The following is a 24,754-nucleotide window of genomic DNA, read 5'->3' as shown; positions in this document are numbered from 1 at the left end:
TTTGCAAAAGTACTGAGCTTACGAGCTACAACATCTACCGGTCTTTAAGAAATCTAACTTTTAGTTTTCAATTATTTCGTGAATCATATTCAATAAAGTTTAAAAGTGAAATAATATTAAAGTTATTGTGCTTAATCTTACCAATGTTATTAACAATAATAACAATATCTAAAGACCATGGTTCCTATAAGTACTTAAACTATTTCTTAATATTAATCTGTGCACTTTCCAACTCACTGGAGTCATTTTTTTACAATTACAATCCTGGAGAGGTGGCTTGAATGTTTCGGTATCCTATAATCCACAGTTCAAATGTGAGACTTTACCTTGGACGTAATAAAACTCATGGGTTCCTAAACAGAGAAGCAAGGTAATGAGAAAGTTTTCCCACCTCTACCTCTCAGCCTTCCCGCAAAACATAGGCAAAAAAAATTCTTATGTGAAAATTTCCTGTCAGTCAGAGCAAGTAAGTAGATGCCAGCAACAGAATTTATCAGATTTAAATAATTATAAACCTCTCGGTCTCTGGCTACAATGCATACATACCTCTTGCTCATTAAATCTTCAGTTCGCGTGTCCTCAGTTTGCTTTTCTGCATTTTCCCGCTAGAACTGCATTATCAGGTTCCAATCTTTTCCAGGTGGTACAACTGCACGACTCTTTACAGAATGTAGCCATGGTTTTAGTGAGGTGGCAGCTAATACTGATTGCACATGTGCCGTAAAGAAGCCCCATTTAAACTGCACATTAACTTCTTTATTCCTTACGAAGAGATGTTATTTATTTATGCACATTTAAAAAAGGAAAGTGAAAGAAAAAGAGATTTTAAGAGCTGGAGCCAGGAACTTTGTAGATGCATGTGTGATGGAGTGGAACATAATTGAGGAACATATTAGAGCTTTGATTTTTAAATATGCACGTTTAGGAGCACCTGGGTGGCTCAGTAGGTTAAGCCTCTGCTTTTGGCTCAGGTCATGATCCCAGGGTCCTGCTCAGCGGGGAGCCTGCTTCCCCCTCTCTCTCTGCCTGCCCCTCTGCCTACTTGTGATCTCTCGCTCTCTCTTTCAAATAAATAAATAAATAAACCTTTTAAAAAAAATTCTCTGCATTAAACCTCTCTGTTTAAAAAAATAAAATAAATATGCACATTTATGAAAATACAGATGACTATTTCCTACACCAGAATCTTAAGTAAGAATGGAAGCTCTGAATGTGAACGTGGGGCACTCCATCTACTTCTCCACTAATCAAACTGAAAAGACATTGTCTCCAAGACTGTGAGTGTTTTTATGTTTGTAAGATTTGTAGAGCACAGAGATCCTAGGCTTTGGGAAAGGTACGGACGATGGAAAGCTCAGCTTTACCATTAACTCACTGGGACCCGAACAAGCTAAATAAACTCTCACTGTCTCGTGTTTTTACAACATCAAATTAAGATAATAAATAGGGGGACCGCAGATCCTGGTTTGCTTGAGACAGTTCCAGTTTTCACTTGTGGTCCCAAATTAATTACAAGTAGTGATTTCTTTTACTCTCAAAAGAGGATCTGTTTGGCTAGTAAATTAAGTAGACATCTTAACAGTAATATACAGCACTTCTGGGAGGATTAAGTAAAATAATACAATTGAAGTATCTAACAGTAATTTTTTTTCTCCTCTCCTCCCTCCCACCTTTTCTTTCTTCCCTCTTTTCAACCTTAGCCCCATTTCTCCTTTGTATCTCTCTCTCTCTAACTAGATTATGTCATAGGCTCTTTTTATATCATTTCTTTGTGTCTTTTGCTTCCCCTTTATCAGAATTTCCAATTAATGTACCATCAGACATGGATTGAAGAGAGAAGTAGCTCAAGAAATAACTCACATTTACATTTGTAGTTGAATTTACCACCAGAAAAAAAAAAAAATCTTAGGACTATTGTATACCTTTTATATACACGAAAAAAATAAATTTAAAAATTTCTAACTCCATAGAAATATTTAGGAAGTGAATATAAAATAATTCTATCACCAAAATAGTATTATCTTTACCCATGGACATTTGCAATGACTATTTTGATTATTTTTTAAATTTTTTCTAAGATTTTATTTATCTTTTTGACAGAGAGAGAGATCACAAGTAGGCAGAGAGGCAGGCAGAGAGAGAGGGGAAGCAGGCTCCCCGCTGAGCAGAGAGCCCGATGCGGGGCTCAATCCCAGGACCCTGAGATCATGACCTGAGCCAAAGGCAGAGGTTTAACCCACTGAGCCACCCAGGCACCCCGACTATTTTGATTTAAATATGATATTGTGATTTCATTTTACTCTAGTTTGGATAAAACCCAGTTATGGTATTAAACTAATATGTGACATCTCTAGTTGCTTAATAAACAAATTATTAAAACTCTCTTTTATGGACAAGTAAAAAAGAAATTATTTTTCATGTGAAGTCTTAGTCTTATTCTATTAAAATATTAGGGAGACTAGAGGCTGTCTTTATAGACTAGATTGATTCTTATCTAGCCTGATATCAACTGACTTGTTCCTAAATGATTTCACAGTAAAGGTATTCATGACGCATGTGCGTTATAATGATAATTCTACCTTAAAACTCTTTATCCAGAGTAAATATTATATGCACTCTGATTATTAATGTCATTTCCGCAGTTTTTTTAAAAAAAAGCTTAAGTTTGTTATTTTTACAGTCTATGAAAATTACTTTAATAGCCAAAATAACTGAAAAAATAGCCAACTTTTATATAATCATATATATAACTACACACACACTCACCAACACACACACACACACATTTATTCTTGATTTTTAAGAGATAAGAATTGAATGAGGTATCTTTTCTCTTTTTAGCCATCAAGGCACTCTATAATACAAATACCTCAATGTATAAATAAAACCACAATGAAACCCCAAATAAGAACATGATCACTAACTATTGACATGATTAGAATATGGTAAATAAACCTAAATGGAATTATTGGGAAAATATTTATGAAAAACATAGCATTTGAGAAGAAATGTAACCTAAGAATTTAACAGATTGGAAGGAGAGGAGTTTGAGACTGCACAGCCCTGACATGTGAGCATGTATGTGTGTGTGTATGTGTGTGCTTGTCTGTTGAGGAGCAAGAGCAGAGGTCAACATGTTGGCAAAATGACTTCAATAACCTGGTGAAGACTGAAGTAGAGACTACATATGGAGCAAACCCCGGGCAGTTGTTTGGAAGAGATAAGTAGAGGCAGAACTGACAGAAATTTCAGTAGCAGTAATGGAAAAGCCTTTGGGCCCTATTGGAGTCAGAGGATAAATAAGGCAAAGAGTGTGTGAAGACATGATTTAAGTAGGAAAATGGTTTCTCCGTTAATGTGCTGAAATTGAGTGGGGATGAACAGGAAACGGTTGAAATATAGGGAGAATTAAAGTCAGAGTCAGAGAAACAGTTTTTTAAATTATTAGCCAACATATAGTACAGCATTAGTTTTTGATGTAGTGTTCAATGACTCATTAGTTGCATATAACACCCAGTACTCATCACAACACGTGCCCTCCTTAATACCCATCACCCGGTTACCCCCTGCCCCCATTCCCCTCTGGGAAACAAACTGAGGGTTACAGAAAGGAGAGGAGTGAGAAACATTTTTTTTTTAAAGATTTTATTTATTTATTTGACAGAGAGAGAGACCACAAGTAGGCAGAGAGGCAGACAGAGACAGAGAGGGGGAAGCAGTCTCCCTGCTGAGCACAGAGCCCGATGTGGGGCTCGATCCCAGCACCCTGAGATCATGACTTGAGCCAAAGGCAGAGGCTTTAACCCACTGAGCCACCCAGGTGCCCTGAGAAACATTTTTTTTTTAAATTTGTATTTTAATTCTTTTATTTTTATGTACTTCTGTGTTAAAACTCTAACAATTGTGTATGTACAGAAACAAATGCAAATGTAGTACAAAAATCACTCATATCCCTTTGTCTCAGATTATTCTAATGCTAACACCTTGCATAAAGACAGTATTTTATAGAAACTTGAGCTGAAGAGAGGTCCACTGATATTAATGAAACCGCAGACTTTAGGCAGATTTCACAGGTTTTTGTCACTAATATCTTTCTTTCATTCTGGGATCCAGGTAAATAATACAAAGATTTATTTATTAGTGAGAGAGCCCATGCACACAGAGGGGGAGAAGGAGGGAGAAGTAGACTCCCCACTCAGCAGGGAGCCCAAGGCAGGGTTTGATCCCAGGACCCTGGGATCATGACCTGAACCTAAGACAGATGCTTAAAGGACTGAACTGCCCAGGTACTCCTCAGAGAAACATAGATGTAATTAATGAGGTCTGCAGTATGGATAAAATTAGTAAGATTCAAGAAGAAATATTTAAATTTTGAATATAAGAAAATTCAGGAAGAGAATGATTAAAGATATAAGGAGAAACTTAAATACAACTACCTCAGCCCTTTAATACACAGATTTCTGACTGTGGTGATCATTTTTAATTCTCAATATGAAGCATCCTAAATTCAGCATATATTTCACATGGGATAAATTTCTCTATTTCATGTTAGCCTTATTATTGGTCTTAGCATTTACTTAGGCAGGAAACTGAACTTCAGTATTTCTTTATGAGAGTTAAACAGAATATAAGCAATAACCATGGACATGATACATTTTGTGCATAAGAAATCTAGTTTATTAACAGATATCAGACAATAAATTATAGCATTCAATGCATAATATTTCATTGATTGCTAATTTTTTTGAAGTGTATATGCAAAAAAGGCTGTATTTTTTTTTTGCCTGTATAAAAATTATTTAAAAATTTAATGTCTTCCCTCAAGCAACTCTGTGTATAATGGGGAGATTAAGTTAATGGACAATTATACTACTTGAAATAAAATAAATGATAGACTTATGCACACAGTCACACATAAATGTATAAGATGGGCATCCAAATCATTACAGAGTAGATCTGAGAGGATTTTGAAGGAAATAATATCCACATTGATTTCTGAAAACTGTAACAAGAGTTAGTAGAGAGCAATGTGTACCAAAATATTTAGATCATGCAAAAACATAATGTGTTATTTAAAGGATTATATGCACAGAATTATGAAAAAATGGAAGTGCAAAGATAAGAATATTTTTCATCAAAAATGGCTTTGAGCTGCCCTTGAAAGAATGAGGAACAGAATTTACACACAGAAAGAAGAGGAGTAGCAGGCCAGTGAGACAATTTAGGCATAAGCAGTGAAATAATGAAGACATATTAAGTATTCAAATAATAAACCACAGGGGCTCCTGGGTGGCTCAGTGGGTTAAGCCTCTGCCTTTGGCTCAGGTCATGATCTCAGGGTCCTGGGATCGAGTCCCGCATCAAGTTCTCTGCTCAGCAGGGGGCCTGCTTCCCCCTCTCTCTCTGCCTGCCTCTCTGCCTACTTGTGATCTCTCTCTCTCTGTGTGTCTAATAAATAAATAAAATCTTAAAAAAAAAACAAATAATAAAGCACAGGTAATGACAGAAAATTTAAACAGTTGTCTACATGTATGATGCATGAATATATGAAGAATATTCAGAAATAATATTTGTAGGCCAATGAATTGGATGCTATTCAAAGAATGTGATTTGGCTAAAAGAAACCAAAATGTTATATAGAAAGAAACTATTATCAGATTTCACTTTTCCAAACTACTTTCATAACCTTTTCAAAAAAAAAAAAAAATCTGTGAGAAATCAACCATTTGGGTAAATAAGTATTCCTGAGTGAATTTAAATTCCAGACATTTTTCAGAACTTAGTTGATAAGGTATCAAGTTTATTTATAATTTGTAATAAAAATCCCAGTGTTGCCTATTTTTGTGAAACTGGTGACCAGAATCACTGAGAATTATCTATGTACCATATTTTGTTAGATGGATCAGAAAGGTTTACATATGTAATGGAGGTTTTAAGGGAATAGTAAATGTACTCCCTAAAATGAATAAACAATGGAATGTTACTGATGCACGTGAAATGTTATGAACACTTGCCAAGATCTCCATCATGTTTACTGTTATGTAATGGGGGTAGTTGTTATATAGATAACATATATTAAAAATACATATTTTTGAGGATCAGAAACACTTGATTCTGGCAGTCATTGAGTAATACAAGTGGATTATGTTTCATAGTTCATTTGGAATTAGTTTTTTGGGGATTTCTAATGCAATCTCTTGAAAAAAATCATGGTATAAAGAGCAATTAATTTTGCAGGGAAATACAGATATGTGTTTATTAGATCTATAAATTAGCAGAGCTATTGGATTAAAGATAATAATTTGTACTTGAAAAATTTTGTACTTGAAAGCTAGGAGCTATGTAATAAGGAAGGTATTATTGGAAGGAAAGAAAGAGATGTAATAAATGTCTCTTCCTTTCTTGGGTGCAGAAGCAGAAGTGATTTTAATTCTAGAGCCACAATGCTCTTTTCTCTATGTCTTCATTAATTTTACTTTCTGAGCATTGAAAAAAGAAACTTTCCCCAAGTCTATCCAACCCCAATTGACACTTAGTTGGGATTTGCATTTATCAGTGCAACTGAAATTGAGAATAAAATAATGGATTATTTGCATTTTAAAAGAGCTTAATTGTTGGGGTGCCTGGGTGACTCAGTCAGTTAAGCATCTGCCTTCAGCCCAGGTCATGATCCCAGGGTTCTGGGGTGGAGCGAACCCTGCATCAGGGTCCTGGGATCCAGGCCTGCATATGGCTCCCTGCTTGGTGGGGAGTCTGCTTCTTTCTCTGTCTCTACCTCTCCCCCCCTCAACCACTTGTTCTCTCTCTCAACCTCTCTCTCAAATAAATAACTAAAATATTTTTTTAAAAGAGCTATTTGTTAACCTGATATTGTCTCCATTTGAATGGCATTCAGGCAGTGAAAACAGGTGAGGTGAAATGGGCAGACTAACTGAGGGACTTCAGATCGGAGGTGCCACTTGATCGTTTCGTCTCATTACCTGCGAGTGACTTGATGTATGCCCTGCAGTTTCTTTATGTGTTGATGGTAGACTGGTGTCCTCAGAGCCAACTGTGTACATCTCCCAGCTCTGTTCAGTGATGTCACACTGGCTTGAAAACCAGCATGCTGGAAGTTCTTTCACCCCCAAAACAGAAACACTAAAAAACCTGGGCTACGCTGATCTGGTTGTTAAACATTTACAGGAACATTACTGACTGGAAATTGAAATAATAATATCTCTCTCGTACTCTCAGTACCTGGAAATGGAAATCACTATACAAAAAATTGCTATGATAATAGTGATGAAGATGATAATGATGATGATGGTGATGTATCTGTTCTACTTCAAGAGTAATTTCTACTTAAGTTCCTTGTTTCCTTCATATTGACACTCATAGATTTTCTAAAAGCTCATATGTGTCCTTGAACCATCTTCTTAATGGTAGAAGAAATGGAGTTTCTACTTGAAAGCGATAGAAATGATCCTGTCTGTCCATGCAGGGCAGCACAGAAAATGGAGTGCAAGACAGGGAGGACAGTCAATGTAGACATAGGAAAGCCAGTTAGCGGACAACTGGAGTGATACAAACTGGGTGAGTTATTTAACCTGTGATGGTGGTACTAATTATAGTGGTGAAAAATGGCAACTGGAGGGGTGGTAATATTTGCTGGAACTAGAGGGCTGGCAATATTATTTGCTGAGACAAACTATTAGGGAAGCTCTTCTGGGGTCATGGCAAGTCTATGAATTCAGTTTTGACTATGTCAAGGCTGAGATACCTTGGAGATATACAAGTGAGATTTTGCAGTAAGATAACATTTTTCCAAGGATGAATGAAACACAAAATATGTGTGTAGACTGGAACTGAAATAGAAAGAATGTTTAGCATAAGATAGATGAAATAAACTAGATGAGGAAAGCCTAGATAAAGACAGCTTGAGACAAAGTTTCTTAATTGTGATTGCAAAGTAGAACAGGAGGGAGTTTAATCAATTCTGTAGTTCAGTTCTGAACTCAGAACAATTAAATTGGAATCATGCAGGTGGCTCCTGGCCTTTATTTTTGTTTTTAAACTTTCCCTATAATGCCCTTAGGCAGTCAAATTTGAGGATTATTTATCTACATTCTCTTTAAAATACCAACAAAGAATGCTAAGGAGAGCAAGCTGTGTAATGGGAGAAAACTAGAACTAGGGTAGAGTGCCGCAGATGTTAAGGAACAATGTGCTTCAGGAAAAGATGGAAAAAGTAAGAGTGTTGAATGCTACTGAGAAGTTATCACCAAATTTAGTAACATGGATGTCATGGAGATCTCAGGGAAAACTGTTTCAATAGAGTGGTGAGTTCAGAAACTATTTAAAGCTGCTTATGGAGTGATTGTTAGATAGGAATAGGTAACAGTGACTGTCTTTAAGAAGTTTTGTTGGAAAAGGAAAAGAAAAGGGGTTAGCTGGATTTTGGAAAAAGGGAAAAATTTTATAGTATGATAAAATATGAGCTTTTTGTTTCTTCTTGAGAATATCTGAATTGAGAAGAAAGTATTATAAGCAGAGAAGATAGACTATTTATTATATAATACAGTATTTACAAATTGTTGGAATTTAATAAGAGAAAACAGGAGAAGGACACCTCAGGATACCTTGAAACTGGAGAAAAGGGAGGAAGATGTTTTATAGGTATGAGGTTAATATTGAAGTTTCCACTGGAATCTAAGATACGATGGATACTGCCAAGTATGGTCCCAGAACAAAATTCAGAATTTACAATAGAAATGTCAGGATACATTTAAGATTCTTGAAGCCCTCAATCACAGCAAGGCTATTTTTACCTTTATATTTTTTGTAAGGTTGGGGAGGGGGGAGGGAGAATTTTGCACAAAGAGTTTATTTTTATTTTTTGGAGAAACCCATCTAAAATATTTGAGAGTGGGACTACCCTTTCCTTCCTATACCTCTCAAGTCTTGTGAGAGGAGTCTTCCTTCACCAAGGATCAAAAATAAAATCCAGTATATGTTGCTATATTTTTTTCAGAAAATGGGAGAAATCTGTGGTCCCAGGCTTGCCTTATGCTTAAGAAAGTGAAAGTGTCCTCAGAAAGAGCAGAGACAGAGGAAAAAGATTTTGTTTGGGAAAGTAGTTACATGACAACTAAAGGAGGGGTTAGAAATGAGTAAGCAGAATGACCAGTCCAGAGTCATTTTAAGTTCTGCCAAAGAGATTTTCCTTGAAGTGAGAATCAACGTGTGGAATGGATTGTTGGGAGATCCAGAGCCTAAGGGGAGTGTTATATCAAAGCAGAGGTAATGCCTTTGTCATGATTATGTAGTAGGAGAAGCTCCCAAGGGACTCCCCAAAAGACCACTGGAGCCAGTGGGGTTAGTCCAGGAGAAGAAAAAATCTATCCATTCAAGTGAGAACAACCCAACAACCTAGCTTTGCTTCCCACTATGATGAGGTGAAAACACTTCTGACAAGTGGATGATGAGACAGACAGAAGCCTTCCACCCCATTCATATCCTAAATTAAAGTCCCATCAGCTATTGGCCCAGAACGCTTTGGAGGCAGGGAGGCAGACAGAAGTCTTAATTTCCTATAATGTAATATATAATAATGTTTAATGTATATAATTTTGTATAATACAGAATTTTTATGTATAAGATATAATTTTACATAATGTAATATGTAACAATATGAAATATTGGGAATTTCTAATTTCCAAATCTAGTGTTTTGGAATTAAAGTGAATATAGGACTGTCTATTATTTAAAGGTGAACAGAAACGATGGCTCGCCATAGTCTTCATCCAAGAAATGACAAAGCTTATCTAACTCACTGAGGAAAGTCTGAAGGAGCAGTGGAAGACAAAGAAAAGAAACATGTTTTTATTATATTTTACGTGTTTTTTTTTTTTCAATTTAACAGTAATACAGATGTGGAAGTGTTTGAAAGTACAGGAGCTGAGCTATCTCTTATGTGATATGAGTTTATTTTTTTTCTGTGACATATGAGACAAAGTTACCAACTGAGATGGTCTTCAACTTATGATGGTTCAACTTACTTTACAGTGGTAAGAGTAATGCGTATTTAGCAGAAACCGTACTTTAAATTTTGAAATTTGTTCTTTTCCCAGACGAGCTATATGTGGTATGATATTCTCTCATGATGCTGAGTAAAGGCAGCGAGCCACATCTCCCAGTCAGCCATGCCATCATGAGGATAAGTAACTGATACATTTTCAACCATTCAGTTTTTCACCTTCAAAACAGTGTTCAGTGAATTACATGAGAGGGTCAACACTTTATTATAAAATAGGTGTTCTATTAGATTATGTGGCCCAAATGTAGTCTAATATAAGTGTTCTGAGCATGTTTGAGGTAGGCAAGGCTAAACTACCTTAGTAGGTTAAGCTTATTATATGCATTTTCAAGTTACAATATTTTCAACTTATGATGGGTTTATTGGGACCTAACCTCATTGTAAGGTGAGGAAGATCTGTAGTAAAAAGGTAAAGCAAAGATTGGTGGAAAATAAATTAGTTTAAAACAGACGTCATAGCAAATAATAATGTTACCTGTGCAAATTTGTATCCAATTTACAATCTTGCAAGTGCATTTGAGCTTAGTAATCACAATTTATAGAGGTATCCAGCTGCTTCTCTTTGGTTTTTCTCAGTCAGTTGCACTTCTAGAGAAAAAGAGTAATTATCATTATCAAGGGTTGAGTTTTACCAGCCAGCAGTGATAACATGAGCAAGATATCTAGGCCATAGGTTAATATGATGTTGAAATGAGAGAAAAAAATAAAAAGCAATGTTAAAATGATAATGAATTACTGGATGTGGCGAGATTAATATAGTGGTATTAACTAATGCTAAAGTTATTTGTATTTCATATTAAAATTGATATCTACTATCTCTCTATACAAATGCATATGTTACATAATTTATTTAACATAAATTTATTTTAACATAAATTTATAAATTCATAAATTTATATTACATAAATTGAACAAACAAAATAGGAAGGTAGATTATGATAATTTTTGGTTTTCTTTTTTTTTTTTAAGTTTTTATTTATTTATTTGACAGACAGTGATCACAAGTAGGCAGAGAGGCAGGCAGAGACAGAGGGGGAAGGGGAAGCAGGCTCCCCGCTGAGCAGAGAGGTTGATGTGGGGCTCCATCCCAGGACCCTGGGATCATGACCTGAGCTGAAGGCAGAGGCTTAACCCACTGAGCCACCCAGGCGCCCAATTTTTGGTTTTCTCATATAGTTTCTACTATTTGGAATGTTTTCTACCAGCTGACCTCACACACCCAACATCATCTAGTTGAATCAACTCTGATTCTCAGCTTAAGTATCATAGAAAGTGCATAGAATTAGGTTAACTTTCCTCATGTGACTTGGTGATTCTACTTCATTAGTGTGACTGTTTAATTAATACCTACCTCCTTCACTAGGTAATAAATGACACTGGAATAAATATAGTTTGTTTTGTATTTTGTTTTTGTTTTGTTTTTTCTTTATCATCCCATGGAGTAAGCTACTAAAAATTGCAGTGAATCACATATCAATAATCTGAGTTATTGGAAGGCTTACCAATGAATCTACTACCCAAAAAGAATTTAAAAAGGACAGTTCAATATCTAGCCCTAAATTTTTGTGTTGTGCATGGCTGCTCAAAACTAGACAGTTTAGAGGAATCAATTTCTCATATCTCTGAGCAAAAAAATACTGCTATTATTATATAGAAAATATAAAATTTTATAGAATTTATAAATCCATCAATATATTGGATATTGTGTATATGGCACTCATTTTCATGGCTATGGTTAAGTAAAGTCTAGAGCAGGCAATTGTAACCTTTGTAAAAAGATGCATTAATTTGGCCAATACAGTAAAGCTCTTGCTTCCAAATACTAGACACTTCTAGAAATTTGTTCATCCAAAACCCATCCTAAGAATGAGCAGGACTGGATGTCTCTGTCATTACCAAGAGATTCCATTCACTGTGTGCTTAGTACACTTGACTAAAATCTAGTTTGAATCCAACTTTGTTACCAGGATGGTTTTTCCTTGTGGACTACATTTCTATTACTTTAATTTGGACATATTGAAAATAGTCACAGCTTCAGGCTTTTGAGGAAATAGAGGGCATTTAAAATGTTCTTCAATCACCAAGATATTTTTATTCTTGAATCCTTCAATTTTCAAGATATGGGAAAAATGTTTCAGCTAGAATGAAAATGGCTTTTCAGAACTTCTTTAACACCTCCCTTCCTTTTATCTCCATACCTCTGTAGGCAGTTTCCTGTTGATTACTGCCAGTCGTACAGGAAAATAGTATAATACAGATATGGAGATTATCTATAGAATTGCTATTTGAAAAGTAACTGTATAATAGATACCACTTAGGAGTTTCATAAACTATTATGTAAGTGACATCATCATCATTCCAATTTTACAGATCAAGAAAAAAAATTAAATATTTTGCCTCAACTCACAGAGCTAGTAAGAGGCTATAACAGGTTAATAATATATATAAAGCTCCTTTTTACTCATACAGAAATGTTTGCTTCCATTTCCTTTTTTATTTTCTTTAGACAAGGTGAAATCATTTTGTGTGCTATTATTTGTTTAAGAAACTAAAGCAATAAAATATTGATAAAGAAATATTTCATTGTTATGTGATTAGATGGTAAATCACAAACACATACCTGTGGGATCACTATTTGAACAATTAAATGAATTGAGTCACTGAATCAAAAGTTCAATGTTAATATACCTTATTTTCTGAAGTTTAAACATAAATGTAACACTTCAAGGAATTATCTGTTTATGTGCTCTCAGATAATATATTTTCATGTTCCTAAAAATGTTTATTGTTCTTAATCAACTTAAAATAATTTCCACTTAAACTTTCCAATATTTTTGTTTTTCTACTATTTTAAAATATACATTCATTACCTCCAAATTCATTACTTTTTGTATATAGTGTAGTAAGTTCTCTGTGAAACTGAACATTGACTTCTTATATATTGTTTTGACTATCTTCAGTTATTATAATAAACATAAAGTGTATTTCAAAAGATAATTTATAATGGATCATTCCATTTTCTTTTCACTTGCTATTCTTATTACTGAATGTTGTTATGGTATTATATAATTCATTCACTTAATATATTTTTGGAGTCCTTTAACTTTTATTTCTGAGGAGATTTTAACATATTATTCATGTTTTGTTAAGTAAATATATCTCTTTTTCATAAATTATCATGTAAGTGACATAATTACATTATTATGTAAGTGACATTTTGGTATTTTCTTCAGTACTTGGAAATTTTTCAAAGAAAAAAGGGAAGGAGAACATTGTATATCCTTTTCCTTAGGTATCAGTGAATGCCACCAGCCACATACACAAACCCAGTGTGCGTCTTAATAACCAAAGAATAATCAAAGTATTTTTTTAAACAACATACTTCCTGAGGGGAGATCCATTTAGGCAATAACTGAGTAATAGATACTTTTATCTCTGGAATTAATAGGAAGCATTATCTGTAAGAAGTTTTAGAATTTAATCTCTATAATTCCATCTAAATTCAGTGCATGTCATTTTCTCCTTTTCCATGGGAACATTTTTTTTTCTTTTAAACACAGCATGTATATTTGATGAGCATGTAAGTATATATTCTTATTGACTCTGAACAATTTCTTGTCACCTGTTTTATTTCTTAATCTGTGTTGTACAGGTAGTGCCATTAAGATGTTTCATATGCGTCAAAGTAAGACACGCAGAAGATGATGGGACTGTAATTACATAGTACATCAAAAGCAATCCAACTTTGGCACAGCTGAAGATTACTTCAGTTTTGAATTAATCTGAATGACCCCAGCTTTATTGCTGTCGAGTTTCTAGAAATGATAAAATGTCAAGTCACTGGAAATAAACCGACAGAACCTAAAAAAAATGACATGACTAATGCATAGTTTCTCTGACTTGTTCCATATTCCCTAAACTTTATTACTAACTACAATATTTTCTTTAGAAATGCTTGTCTTGGTCACCTGGGTGGCTCAGTGGGTTAAGCTGCTGCTTCGGCTCAGGTCATGATCTCAGGGTCCTGGGATCGAGTCCCGCGTCGGGCTCTCTGCTCAGCAGGGAGCCTGCTTCCCTTCCTCTCTCTCTGCCTGCCTCTCTGCCTACTTGTGATCTCTGTCAAATAAATAAATAAAATCTTTATAAAAAAAAAAGAAATGCTTGTCTTAATCAATGTGTCTTTCACCTTTCTAAACTGTGTCTGCGATACAAAGAACAGAAAATTCAGTGCTCTGTATATTTGTGTTTTATGTACACTAAAATCTCAATCCACAAAGAAGATGTAAGTGGTGAATCACTGTTTCCCTTCTACTATATCTTAATTTTGGTGGGGCACGTTAGTGGATGCTCGTGAATCAGTCATTTTGAAGAATGCTACTATTTCCATTTACCACAAGTTTTCCACTGCCATTAGATAATTATAAAATTTGTGGTCATACTCTATGTTGACCACTTTTTAGGAAACTGTTGTTTAACTCATATTGACATAACACTACAAGGAATTGCTATCTTCACATTTATTGTTATTGGCTTCATAAAATGTTGTTTTATAAAACACAAAACTCGTATTTCAGCATATAGTCCTGAAAAGGGGAACTCTCGTTTATAGTCTGCATTATCTGGTGTCCTTCAGATTACCTTTCGGACTTAAAAGTTCTTCTCACATTGGAGGGTCTCAATTCTGGCTCATCTTTTTATTTTTTACTTTCACTAACTGTAATCTCTTAATGATGCTGCCAGACTACATTATTTCCCTTGATTTTTAATTCTTTTAATTTGGCTTTTTAAAAAATTTATTTATTTATTTATTTGACAGAGAGAGATCACAAGTAGGCAGTGAGAGGTGGGGAAGCAGGCTTCCCACTGAGCAGAGAGGCCAATGCAGGGCTCAATCCCAGGACCCTGAGATCATGACCTGAGCTGCAGGCAGAGGCTTAACACACTGAGCCACCCAGGGGCTCCTTTTAATTTGGCTTTTAATTGTTCAAATGAAAAGCTAACTTGCAAAGTGAATAAGTAATCTGAATCTGCTCCAATAAGCAGAAATATTACATGTCATTTCCGCTGGATGTCCATGATTTCCTGAGATGCCATCCAATGCTCTCCCACTTCAGTCCGTACCACCATCACCACCTTGCACTGCGGGGAATATCTGAAATTTGAAATCCACTACACATGGCAGCCCCCCTCTCTCTCCAATCTCTGTCTGCCAGCTCTGTCTTCGATAATTTTTTCATCTTAAGTTTCCTAATTCAATATCCTGTTAGAGAAAGATGTACAGTACATTATGCAACTTAGCTCTCTATTACTCTATTTTATCAGGAAAAAAAATTGAAGGTCTTTCTTAATACTTATTGATGTACCATGATATTGGAATATGACTAATTCTAGTTTAGACTCAAGGCTTTTGGTGTTTCTTCAGGTTCTTTATCACAATCACAGAACAAGAGGAAAAGGTTGTGAACATGTTTCTGACGAATGATATTTCTGCTTAATAGGCATTAAGAAGGGAAGAAAAAAAGGAAAGGAAAAATAACATATGTTTGAGAAGTTTAGTACAGCCTTAAATAACTGCTGCGTAATTTCTCGTCATGTTACACAAGAATTCAGGCATTACTGGGTCACCTGGGTGGCTCAGTTGGTTAAAGTCTGCCTTCAGCTCAGGTCTCGATCCCGGGGTCCTGGGATCCAACCAGGCATCGGGCTCCCTGCTCAGGGGGGAGCCTGCTTCTCCCACTCCCTCTGCTACTCTTCCTGTTTGTGCTTTCACTCTGTCTCTGGCTCTCTGTCAAATAAATAGTAAAATACTTTTTAAAAAGGAATTCAGGTTTCATCATATTTGCTAGTGTTCAGAAGTTCTTCAATCGGATCAGGGTTTAATATGGCTTTTGTGAAACACACTCTCTAGAAAGTAGGCTGCAGAAGTCACTTTAGGTTCAGTTTATGTAGTCATGGCTATTTGAACTCAAATTCCCCTTGGATATCTCTTTACGTTTCTTGTAGACGATGTGTACACAATGTAACCTATGATTTTAGTCTTCCTCTTTGCTCTGGTTGCCTCAAGTCCAAACTCTACTGTAAATCCTGCAAACTTTGAGCATCTCTCTAGGACAGCCGCTGTGTGAAGTGTTTAGGGAACAAAATCTAATGAAACATAATCTTAACCTATGAAAAGTTGCTAGCTTGATCAGTTAATATGACATCTTTAACTAAAATTCCTTTGTAATATCTATGTAACACTCTATTATTACCACTTAGATTATTATTATTTGCCTGCGTTCTGGTTTATTTATTTATATAACTTTTAAATTTGTTCTTTTAGAAAGGTTTGACATATTTCCCTTTGAAGGCAGGCATACTGTTCATTATCAGATTAATTGAACAACTATTTTTGGACCACTGTAAAAATGTACTTTCTCTTTTACATGGAATCAAACAAATTTAGGTAAATATTTAGCTCTTTTCAGATTAAGTAGATGTTTCAATGAGGTAATGTCCACTGAATGTAAAAAAGTCTGATTTTAACATTACAGGAGCAAGTGGTGGATATCTTTTTTTATGGGGGGGGGGACATGAGCTGTATATGACAAGGTTGAACTGCTACCAGGGCTAATGAAATAACCACATTTTGAAACAGTGAAAGAACTACAAGACTTATAATTGGGAATAAAAAGGAAAGTATTTGGCAAGATCGCTACAAGGTGTGATTGATTATTTTTCCTTATATTTCTTGAGGCCAATAGCTGAAATATTGAAAGGTAGTTTGATGAATGAACTTTACCATTCAAGAAACATATTAAAGGGCTTCCTAATTTAATTTCTATTGATGTAACTAGAAGTTCTAAACAAATTAATTACTCTGGCCACTTTAACCATGGGAAAGGACAACCCAAAATACGTTAATAAAAATTGAAACAGGAAAGCAGACATCAAAATTTAAATTTTGTATTTTTGAGATTAGTTTTGCATTTACCTTTTTACTTCCTCCCATACTCTTCCTTTCCTTATTTTTATTTAAACAAACAGCCATTTAATCCTTTAATACATATTTTGATTACAGGTCAGTAAATTAGCTTATATCTTTTTCTTCATGTTATGCCATATGAAATTTCTAAAACTCTTTTAAGTGATGTATATATTTTTATTTTTAAGAGATATTACAAATTTTTCCTGATTCTAGTATATTTTATATAGATAGGATTTTTTTCTGAGTTTTTCTGGCTCAGTATCAAATTCATAGTAATATATGTGCTCCACCTGGTGGTGAAAAATGAAAAAAATTAAAAATAAAAATTTAAAAAAATCAGGGGCAAATAGAACTTTATATCCTGAGTTTAGATTTTAGACCTTTTTAGGATACCCAGTAAAAATCTACACAACACTAAACGTTAAGTTGAATATTAGTCAATACTTAAATTCATTATGAATTAAAATTTTGGTTTACCAAACACATAATCCTTTTACAGGCTGTTTTTGGCTTAATGATTTATACTTACTGGGTAAATGCTGTCTATATGTGTATGGAATATATATAAGAAAATATATAATATCTCTCTATATTAGGAAATATAACCTTAACTTTCTAGAAATATCTATCAATCATCTATCTCTCTTTATTTTATATCCTGGATTCTGTGGTATTGGTACCAATTAATTACATGGATTTTTCTGCCCTTCCATTTGATAGTAGGTTCACTTTGAGGCTGTTAGTATGTAAAATACTTCCTTACAATAATATAAATTTCACACACTTTATTATTTATAATTCCTAATTAAATTCTAGAGCAGGACCTATTGAAGTGAAAAGTGAAGTTATTACTCCTAATCATAATTCTTAACTTGACAGCAAACTCGCTTTCGATTTTGCACTATTATGTTCTAAACTTGATTTACTTTTTATCTAGTAGATTTTTCTATCCTAGTAATCTTTCTATATACTTTACTAACTCCACTGTCAACATGAATTATACATTTCTTGTCAGGTATCTTCCATTTGAAAGTTCCTGAGTCTTCTCCTATTGGCTCGGCCATTGGAAGAATAAGAGCTGTGGATCCTGATTTTGGACAAAATGCAGAAATCGAATACAATATCGTTCCAGGAGATGGGGGGAATTTGTTTGACATCGTCACAGATGAGGACACGCAAGAAGGAGTCATCAAATTGAAAAAGGTACATAGACAAGTTCTTGGACAGTTGACTATCCACTGTTAATGAAAGAACAAAATGACTAAAAGTTGTAAATGACAGAAATTTTTTCTTCAATTAATAGTATTTTTAAATTAAAAAAGACCAGGTGACTTAGGCATTCACTTCTTGAGGCACTTGTATTCTGCAATTCAACAGATCTATTTTGTTGTTGTTGAAACAAGCCTATTAATATGATTAAATTATTTAAAAACACTTTTCAGGGCTCCTGGGTGGCTCAGTTGGTTAAGTGACTGTCTTCAGCTCAGGTCATGATCCTGGAGTCCCGGAATCGAGTCCCACATCGGGCTTCCTGCTTGGCAGGGAGTCTGCTTCTCCCTCTGACCCTCCCTCTTCTCATGCTCTCTCTTTCATTCTCTCTCAATTAAATAAATAAAATCTTAAAAAAATAAAAATAAAATAAAAATGTTTTTCATAATTTAATTTTAATTTAATTTTTTTATTGTTACAAACTTAAACAAAAAGATTAATTAAAAAATAAGGCTTAGAAGTAAACTCTAACCCCACCAAGCTTGCTCTTGCCCCTTTCATGACTTTTCTGAGAATATAAATACCTAATTCACACGTTGTTGGTGAGAGTTTCTATCATAATGGAAGAATCCATATGTCAGTAACCTGAACTCCTGAGGAATGGAAGAAGTGAGCAAGGGTAATGCTGGCCTTGAGGGGGTTTTAAGGAGGTAAGTGGAAAGAAGGACTCATAAGAGAGGGAGAGAGAGGGAGGAGGAGGGAAGGATAAAGAAGAGAAAGAGGGAAAGAGATGGAGAGTGAAAGAGGGAGAAAAGGAGGGAGGAAAAGGCAGACTGGGATGAAAGACCATTTAGTAATATTAAATAGACGGCTACAAAAGAGAATTGCAGAAGGGGAGAACACAATTAGAAATATTAGCGGGGTTAGTCTGTCTTTTGTTGGGTTGGCATGAAGAAGGGATATGCAAATGTGAGAAACAGAAAAATCATAGTTATGATTGGGATGTGTAGATTGTTTCCCATAACAGTGAAGCAAATTATAGGAATTTTCAATAATGGACTGCAGACAAACTAGTGAAACTCATTTAATTTAGTAGTGCTTTCCCCTCTCCTGCAAAGTATGTTCTATTTCCCCCAAACTGCCATATATTATGTACATTTAATAATTGTGATTATTTTAGCTTACAAGAAATATTTTTGCAGCTATTCCCATTAATTAGGGTTCTGTTTCCATATTTGCTCAGGAACTCTGAATTTCAACAGAGAAATAATACGTATGGCAATAAAAATAATACTGAAAAGAAACACAATTTCCATACAGATTATTTATCACTTTTTATTTTCACTATTGCACATAAATTGTATCTTTTCTAGAAATTACTTTAGCCACATGATCTCACTCAGCAAAATTATACATTTATGTTGCATTTTCAAAGTACGGTTTAAAAAGTATGTGTCAAATTCTTATTAACTTTAGTTCTTTATTGTTTGTTCTTGTTTTGCTTGTTTCTTTCTTTCCTATTCAGTAACAAGTCAGTAAGAGCCGTCACTTATTTTTTCTTAAAAAATAAGTACATTTTTATTTATTTATTTACAAAGATTTTCTTTATTTATTTGACAGAAAGAGACACAGATTAAGAGAGGGAACACAAGCACCAGGAGTGGGAGAGGGAGAAGCAGGCTTCCTGCTGAACAGGGAGCCCGATGCGGGGCTCCATCCCAGGACCCTGGGATTAAGACCCAAGCCAAAGGAAGATGTTTAATGCCTGAGCCACCCAGGTGCCCTAAAAAATAGCTACATTTAAATGACTTACAAATGTTAATTTAAATGGAGCAAATATGTATTACCTGAATAATAAGAAAAATAACAGAAAATATTTTACATCAACAGTTCATTAAATGTAATTATGAAATTAGGTAAATTTACAAAGCATAATGAGGTACAGAAGAGTCAATAGTGCATATACTATATTTTTAAAAAATTATATATGTATGTATATTTATAGTTGTTATAGCTATATTTTATATTTTATGTATGTTTTATATTTATATTTTTATTTACACACATTTACCATCTCTGCCAATAAATGATTGGTGTCTAAGTGTCAATCTAAGAGAATGAGTGGCACTATTATTTACTTTCAAACACAATTAAAAAGGGATTGCTGTGCTAACTATAGTCTTTATATTATATCAAAATGGCTTAATCATTGAAAGTAATGATTTTTAAAACAGAAAATTATGACTTAGTAATGATTTTTGTAACTATTCACTTATTATACATCTCCATTAAAGCTGTAAGAATAGACCTCTTTTTAGCTAATGGTAGATTCATAAAAAGAGTCATGTCATTTATTTTGTTGCATTTATTTTATTAAATTTTTGGAGGATTTTCTTTCTTAACTAGATTAAAATTGAGATTTGTAAAATTATGACATAACATTATTAAAATTGACTTACATAATATAGAAAAGCCATCTGAAAAGTCTGTCTCCAAGTTATACCAAATACATTTCTCTTCCTGCAGTGGATGAATAATTGTCCATTTTGCTGGCCTAAAATTTCTTATCTAAATAAAGTTCAGTGTCCATAACTAACGTTCACTCCTTCATTCAACAGGTATTGATGGGGAAGCCACTAAGTCCATGACCCCACTCTGGCTTCTGGGGATAGAGCAGTAAACAAAACAGACCCATACCCTCTCTCTACTCAAGCAGCTTCCACTTAGCTGGGGGAAGACAATCCAAAAGCACTGTCTTCAGTGATCGAGTCAAGCTTGAGAAATGGAAAGCAGGGTATGGGGATGCAAATAGTAAGGAGAGTGGTGGCTCTTATAATGGGTGGTCAAAAAAAAGGTTGACAGGGTGAGATTTCAGGAGACTTGAAGGAAGCAAGAAATGACTTGTGTAGTAATTCTGAGTGAGACATCTTCCACAAAGATCCAGCAGCCACTGTAAGGAGGCCAGCAGGCTGAGTGCAGCCCCCAGTGAAAGGGGCCCCTGTTGCCCTTGTCAGAGATAAGGTCAAAGATGCAGAGGAAAGGCCCATCATGGACAGCCTTGTAGGCCTGGTAAGGACTTGAATTAGATCATGGTAGGGGAAGCCTGGGGGGACTTTAGATCTACATTACCTTTACTGTTGTGAAGCTGAGGTAATGTGGTGTTCTCAAGAGAATAATGACTAGGAGTGAGGATAGAAATAGACCAGTTAATGGGCACCCCGGTGGCTCAGTTGGTTAAGCCTCTGCCTTCGTTTCAGGTCATGATCTCAGGGTTCTGAGATTGAGCCCCACATCAGGCTCCTTACTCAGTGTAGAGCTTGCTTCTCCCTCTCTCTTCTCCTCTCCCCACTGCTTGTGCATGCTCTCTCTTCTCTCTCAAATAAATAAATAAAATCTTAAAAAAAAAAAAAAGAAAAAAGAAAGAAAGAAAGAAATACAGACCAGTTAGAAGACTATAGAAATAATCCCAGAAACTGTAGATAGAGATATGGACCATGAATTTTGTAGTAATCAAAGTTGTGAGAGGGGCGCCTGGGTGGCTCAGTGGGTTAAAGCCTCTGCCTTCGGCTCAGGTCATGATCCTAGGGTCCTGGGATCGAGCCCCACATCGGGCTCTCTGCTCAGCAGGGAACCTGCTTCCTCCTCTCTCTCTCTCTGCCTGTCTCACTGCCTACCTGTGATCTCTATCTGTCAAATAAATAAATAAAATCTTTAAAAAAAAAAAAAGTTGTGAGAAATGGTGAGATTCTGGCTTGATTGTAAAGGAACAGCCAAAACATATTTTCATAAATATTCTGATCATCTAGCAAATTACCCAAGCATTTGTATAGATGTGTTCTTAGTGTTGTAATCTGTTTTAATCTCTCAGTGAGGAACCACCAAAAGCAATCCCTCTCTGTTAACCTACAGTTCTGCTGGGAAACAAAATTGCAACTTGCAGAGTACATCTATTAAATCTTTAAAAAAGGAAAATACATGAGGAGAACACTCCTATAACAAAATTTTAAAATTAGCTATTACCTGTACCTGTCTACCTACTTGCCTACCTATCTACCTATATGCTGTATATATTATATTTTGTGTATGTGTATAAGTATATATGTGTAGATATATGACCTGATTGAACATGGTGGTATGATTTCATAAAAATAAAATAAATAGAAAAAGTCTGTTACATAAAGCCCATGAAAAACTCAAAATTAATTTAAACAATTGCAATTCTGTAGAGTTTTTTTTCCCCCCCTCTGTGGGGGTTGGTGTGGAAACTGTATTATAGAATTATTTCTGCATATATTCTGTAAGTTCTCAGGAAAGTTTATCTCGCAGTTAGTTTTAGGAGTCCCAGAAGAATTGGATGTGTAATAATAAACATGTATGTAAACATCAAAGGCAGTGTTTCAGTTATAGGATGGTCTTTAAATTAGCGTTTAAAATGTTTAAAAATGTTCCTTTCAACATCTCAGCATAAAATTGCAAAAAGGAGTTTTAATGTAAAACCAAATTCATATAGGCATTACTTTGTTAATGCATTCAGAAAGTCCAAAGATACATATTGTACCTTCAAATATGTAGCTGTTTGTTAAATGTCAGTTATTTTAATTGTTTGGCTAACATGAACATATGATACTCTTTGTTTTCAGAGTTTTCCTTAATTCATTTAATAATCAATTAAAATACTTAAAGTTCTCTGAAGCACATAGTCTCATCATTGTTTTATCTCCAAAATCTTCATTTGCCTTCCCTTTAGTATTTCTCTTCTCTCCTTCTGAGGAGGGTCAAAGTGAATAAAAATGATGGCCAGGTTTATAGGAGCTGAGAAGAATGAAAAAAAAAAAGCGTTTTTATTAATTTATTTTTTAACAGCTGCTTGGATTCAGTTTATGAGCAGTACGACAATGTTATTTCACTGTGTCACTTTGAATTCAGACTAGCAGTTTGAAACATTATACATCTTCTTAAGGCACAACCTACTGGTAAAAAGTAAAACAAAACACACAAAAAAACTACTCTTACTCTACATTTATGTCATATCGCATCAAGCAAAATTTAAACAAATCGAGAGTGCCCTCTATGTTCTTAAGTGTTAAAGCATTAAAAACATTGACACTAACAGAATAATACCTTTAAATTTTTCATCCCATCTAAAAATTGGGAGATGGGCTACATTTAAAATGAGAGTGTAAGGGGGTGCCTGGGTGGTTCAGTCAGTGAAGCCTCTGACTCTTGATTTTGGCTCAGGTCATGATCTCAGGGTCGTGCAATGCAGCCCGGAGATGGGCTCTCAGGTGGTCCTGAGCAAGGGGAGGGGGAAGAGGGAGAAAGAGAATCTCAAGCAGGCTCCACACCCAGTGGAGCCTGATGCAGAGCCCAATGCGGGACTTGATCTCACCATTCTGAGATCATGACCTGAGCCAACATCAAGAGGTAGGCACTTAACTGACGGACCTCCCAGGCACCTCTCAGCAATTTTATTCTTTTTTTTTTTTAACTTTTTTTTCTTACAATTTTATTTATTAGTTTTGACAGAGAGAGAGAGCACAAGCAGAGGGAGTGGGAAAGAGAGAAGCAGGCTTCCCGTAGAGCAGGGAGCCCGATGTGGGGCTCGATCTCAGGACCCTGGGATCATGACCTGAGCCAAAGGCAGATGCTTAACAACTGGGCCACCCAGGTGCCCAGCAATTTTATTCTTAATTGAGAAGGTAATTGAAATATATTTTACTCAGTTGTTTGTTTTCTGCTGGATAACTGAAAATAAATATGTGTTTATTACATACATATATACTTATTGGATCTAAATACGAAATTGCATGAGTTTAAAACATTCAAGGGTGAAAACAGAAATATATTTATAGAAGCACTGTATTTTTTCTTGTCACTATGAAGAAATTAAAGCAATTAAAATAGCGGGGTAAATATTTAAGTTGTGCAAAAGGACCATTTTTTTATCTTGCCTAATTTCTCAAACAGTTCTCTGCCATTTCTACAAAAGTATCTATTGTTAACGACTAAATAAAGATAGCGTAAGTTTAAAGCAAAGAATGATGAAGTGATTTCTTTATTTTTAAATAAGTAAAACTTCTTGATTTAAAAAAGAATTCTTATTATTCGATGTGACTTGGAAATATTATTTCAACCCAAATAAACGTAACTGTGATCACACTGAATCCAAAGCAGAATTCTTTTTTTTTTTTTTTCGTAAAAAAAGAAAAGAAAAGGAAAGGGAAAATAAAAAAGAAGAAAGGAAATGCTTTATTTTTCTCCAGGATTTTCTAGTCAGCAGGCTAAGCTCTCAGCAAGTCCCATGGAGCCATTCGTTATGTTCCTTCTGCCCTGTTAGTAAAACTCCTTTTCTTCTTGGAGTTAGACAGCCAGGAAAGGCATTCACACCAAAAGATTTGGTAGGAGAGCACCATCATGTGGTTAATTTTTGAATAACCCAAAGGGGAAAAATAAATTACAGTATCTTTTTTTATGTAGCCAAACATAGATCTGAATTTATT

General features: G+C 34.9%; 1 protein-coding gene across 2 annotated transcripts in view; it reads left to right on the top strand.

Annotated features, from left to right (window-relative positions):
* The window catches only part of LOC111153436 (cadherin 12), a 254,044-nt gene that overhangs the window by 182,088 nt on the left and 47,202 nt on the right, over nt 1-24,754 (top strand). For both annotated transcript variants that reach the window (XM_022512453.1, XM_022512452.1), the window contains one exon: nt 18,061-18,248. In XM_022512453.1, the coding sequence (XP_022368161.1) occupies nt 18,061-18,248 (188 nt within the window). The remainder of the gene's footprint in view (nt 1-18,060; nt 18,249-24,754) is intronic.

The sequence above is a fragment of the Enhydra lutris genome, unplaced genomic scaffold (assembly GCF_002288905.1).
Source record: "Enhydra lutris kenyoni isolate GAN:26980312 unplaced genomic scaffold, ASM228890v2 scaffoldscaffold32, whole genome shotgun sequence".
NCBI lineage: Eukaryota > Metazoa > Chordata > Mammalia > Carnivora > Mustelidae > Enhydra > Enhydra lutris.
Note: the sequence above shows the minus strand (reverse complement) of the source record. Positions and strands in the feature narration are given on the sequence as shown.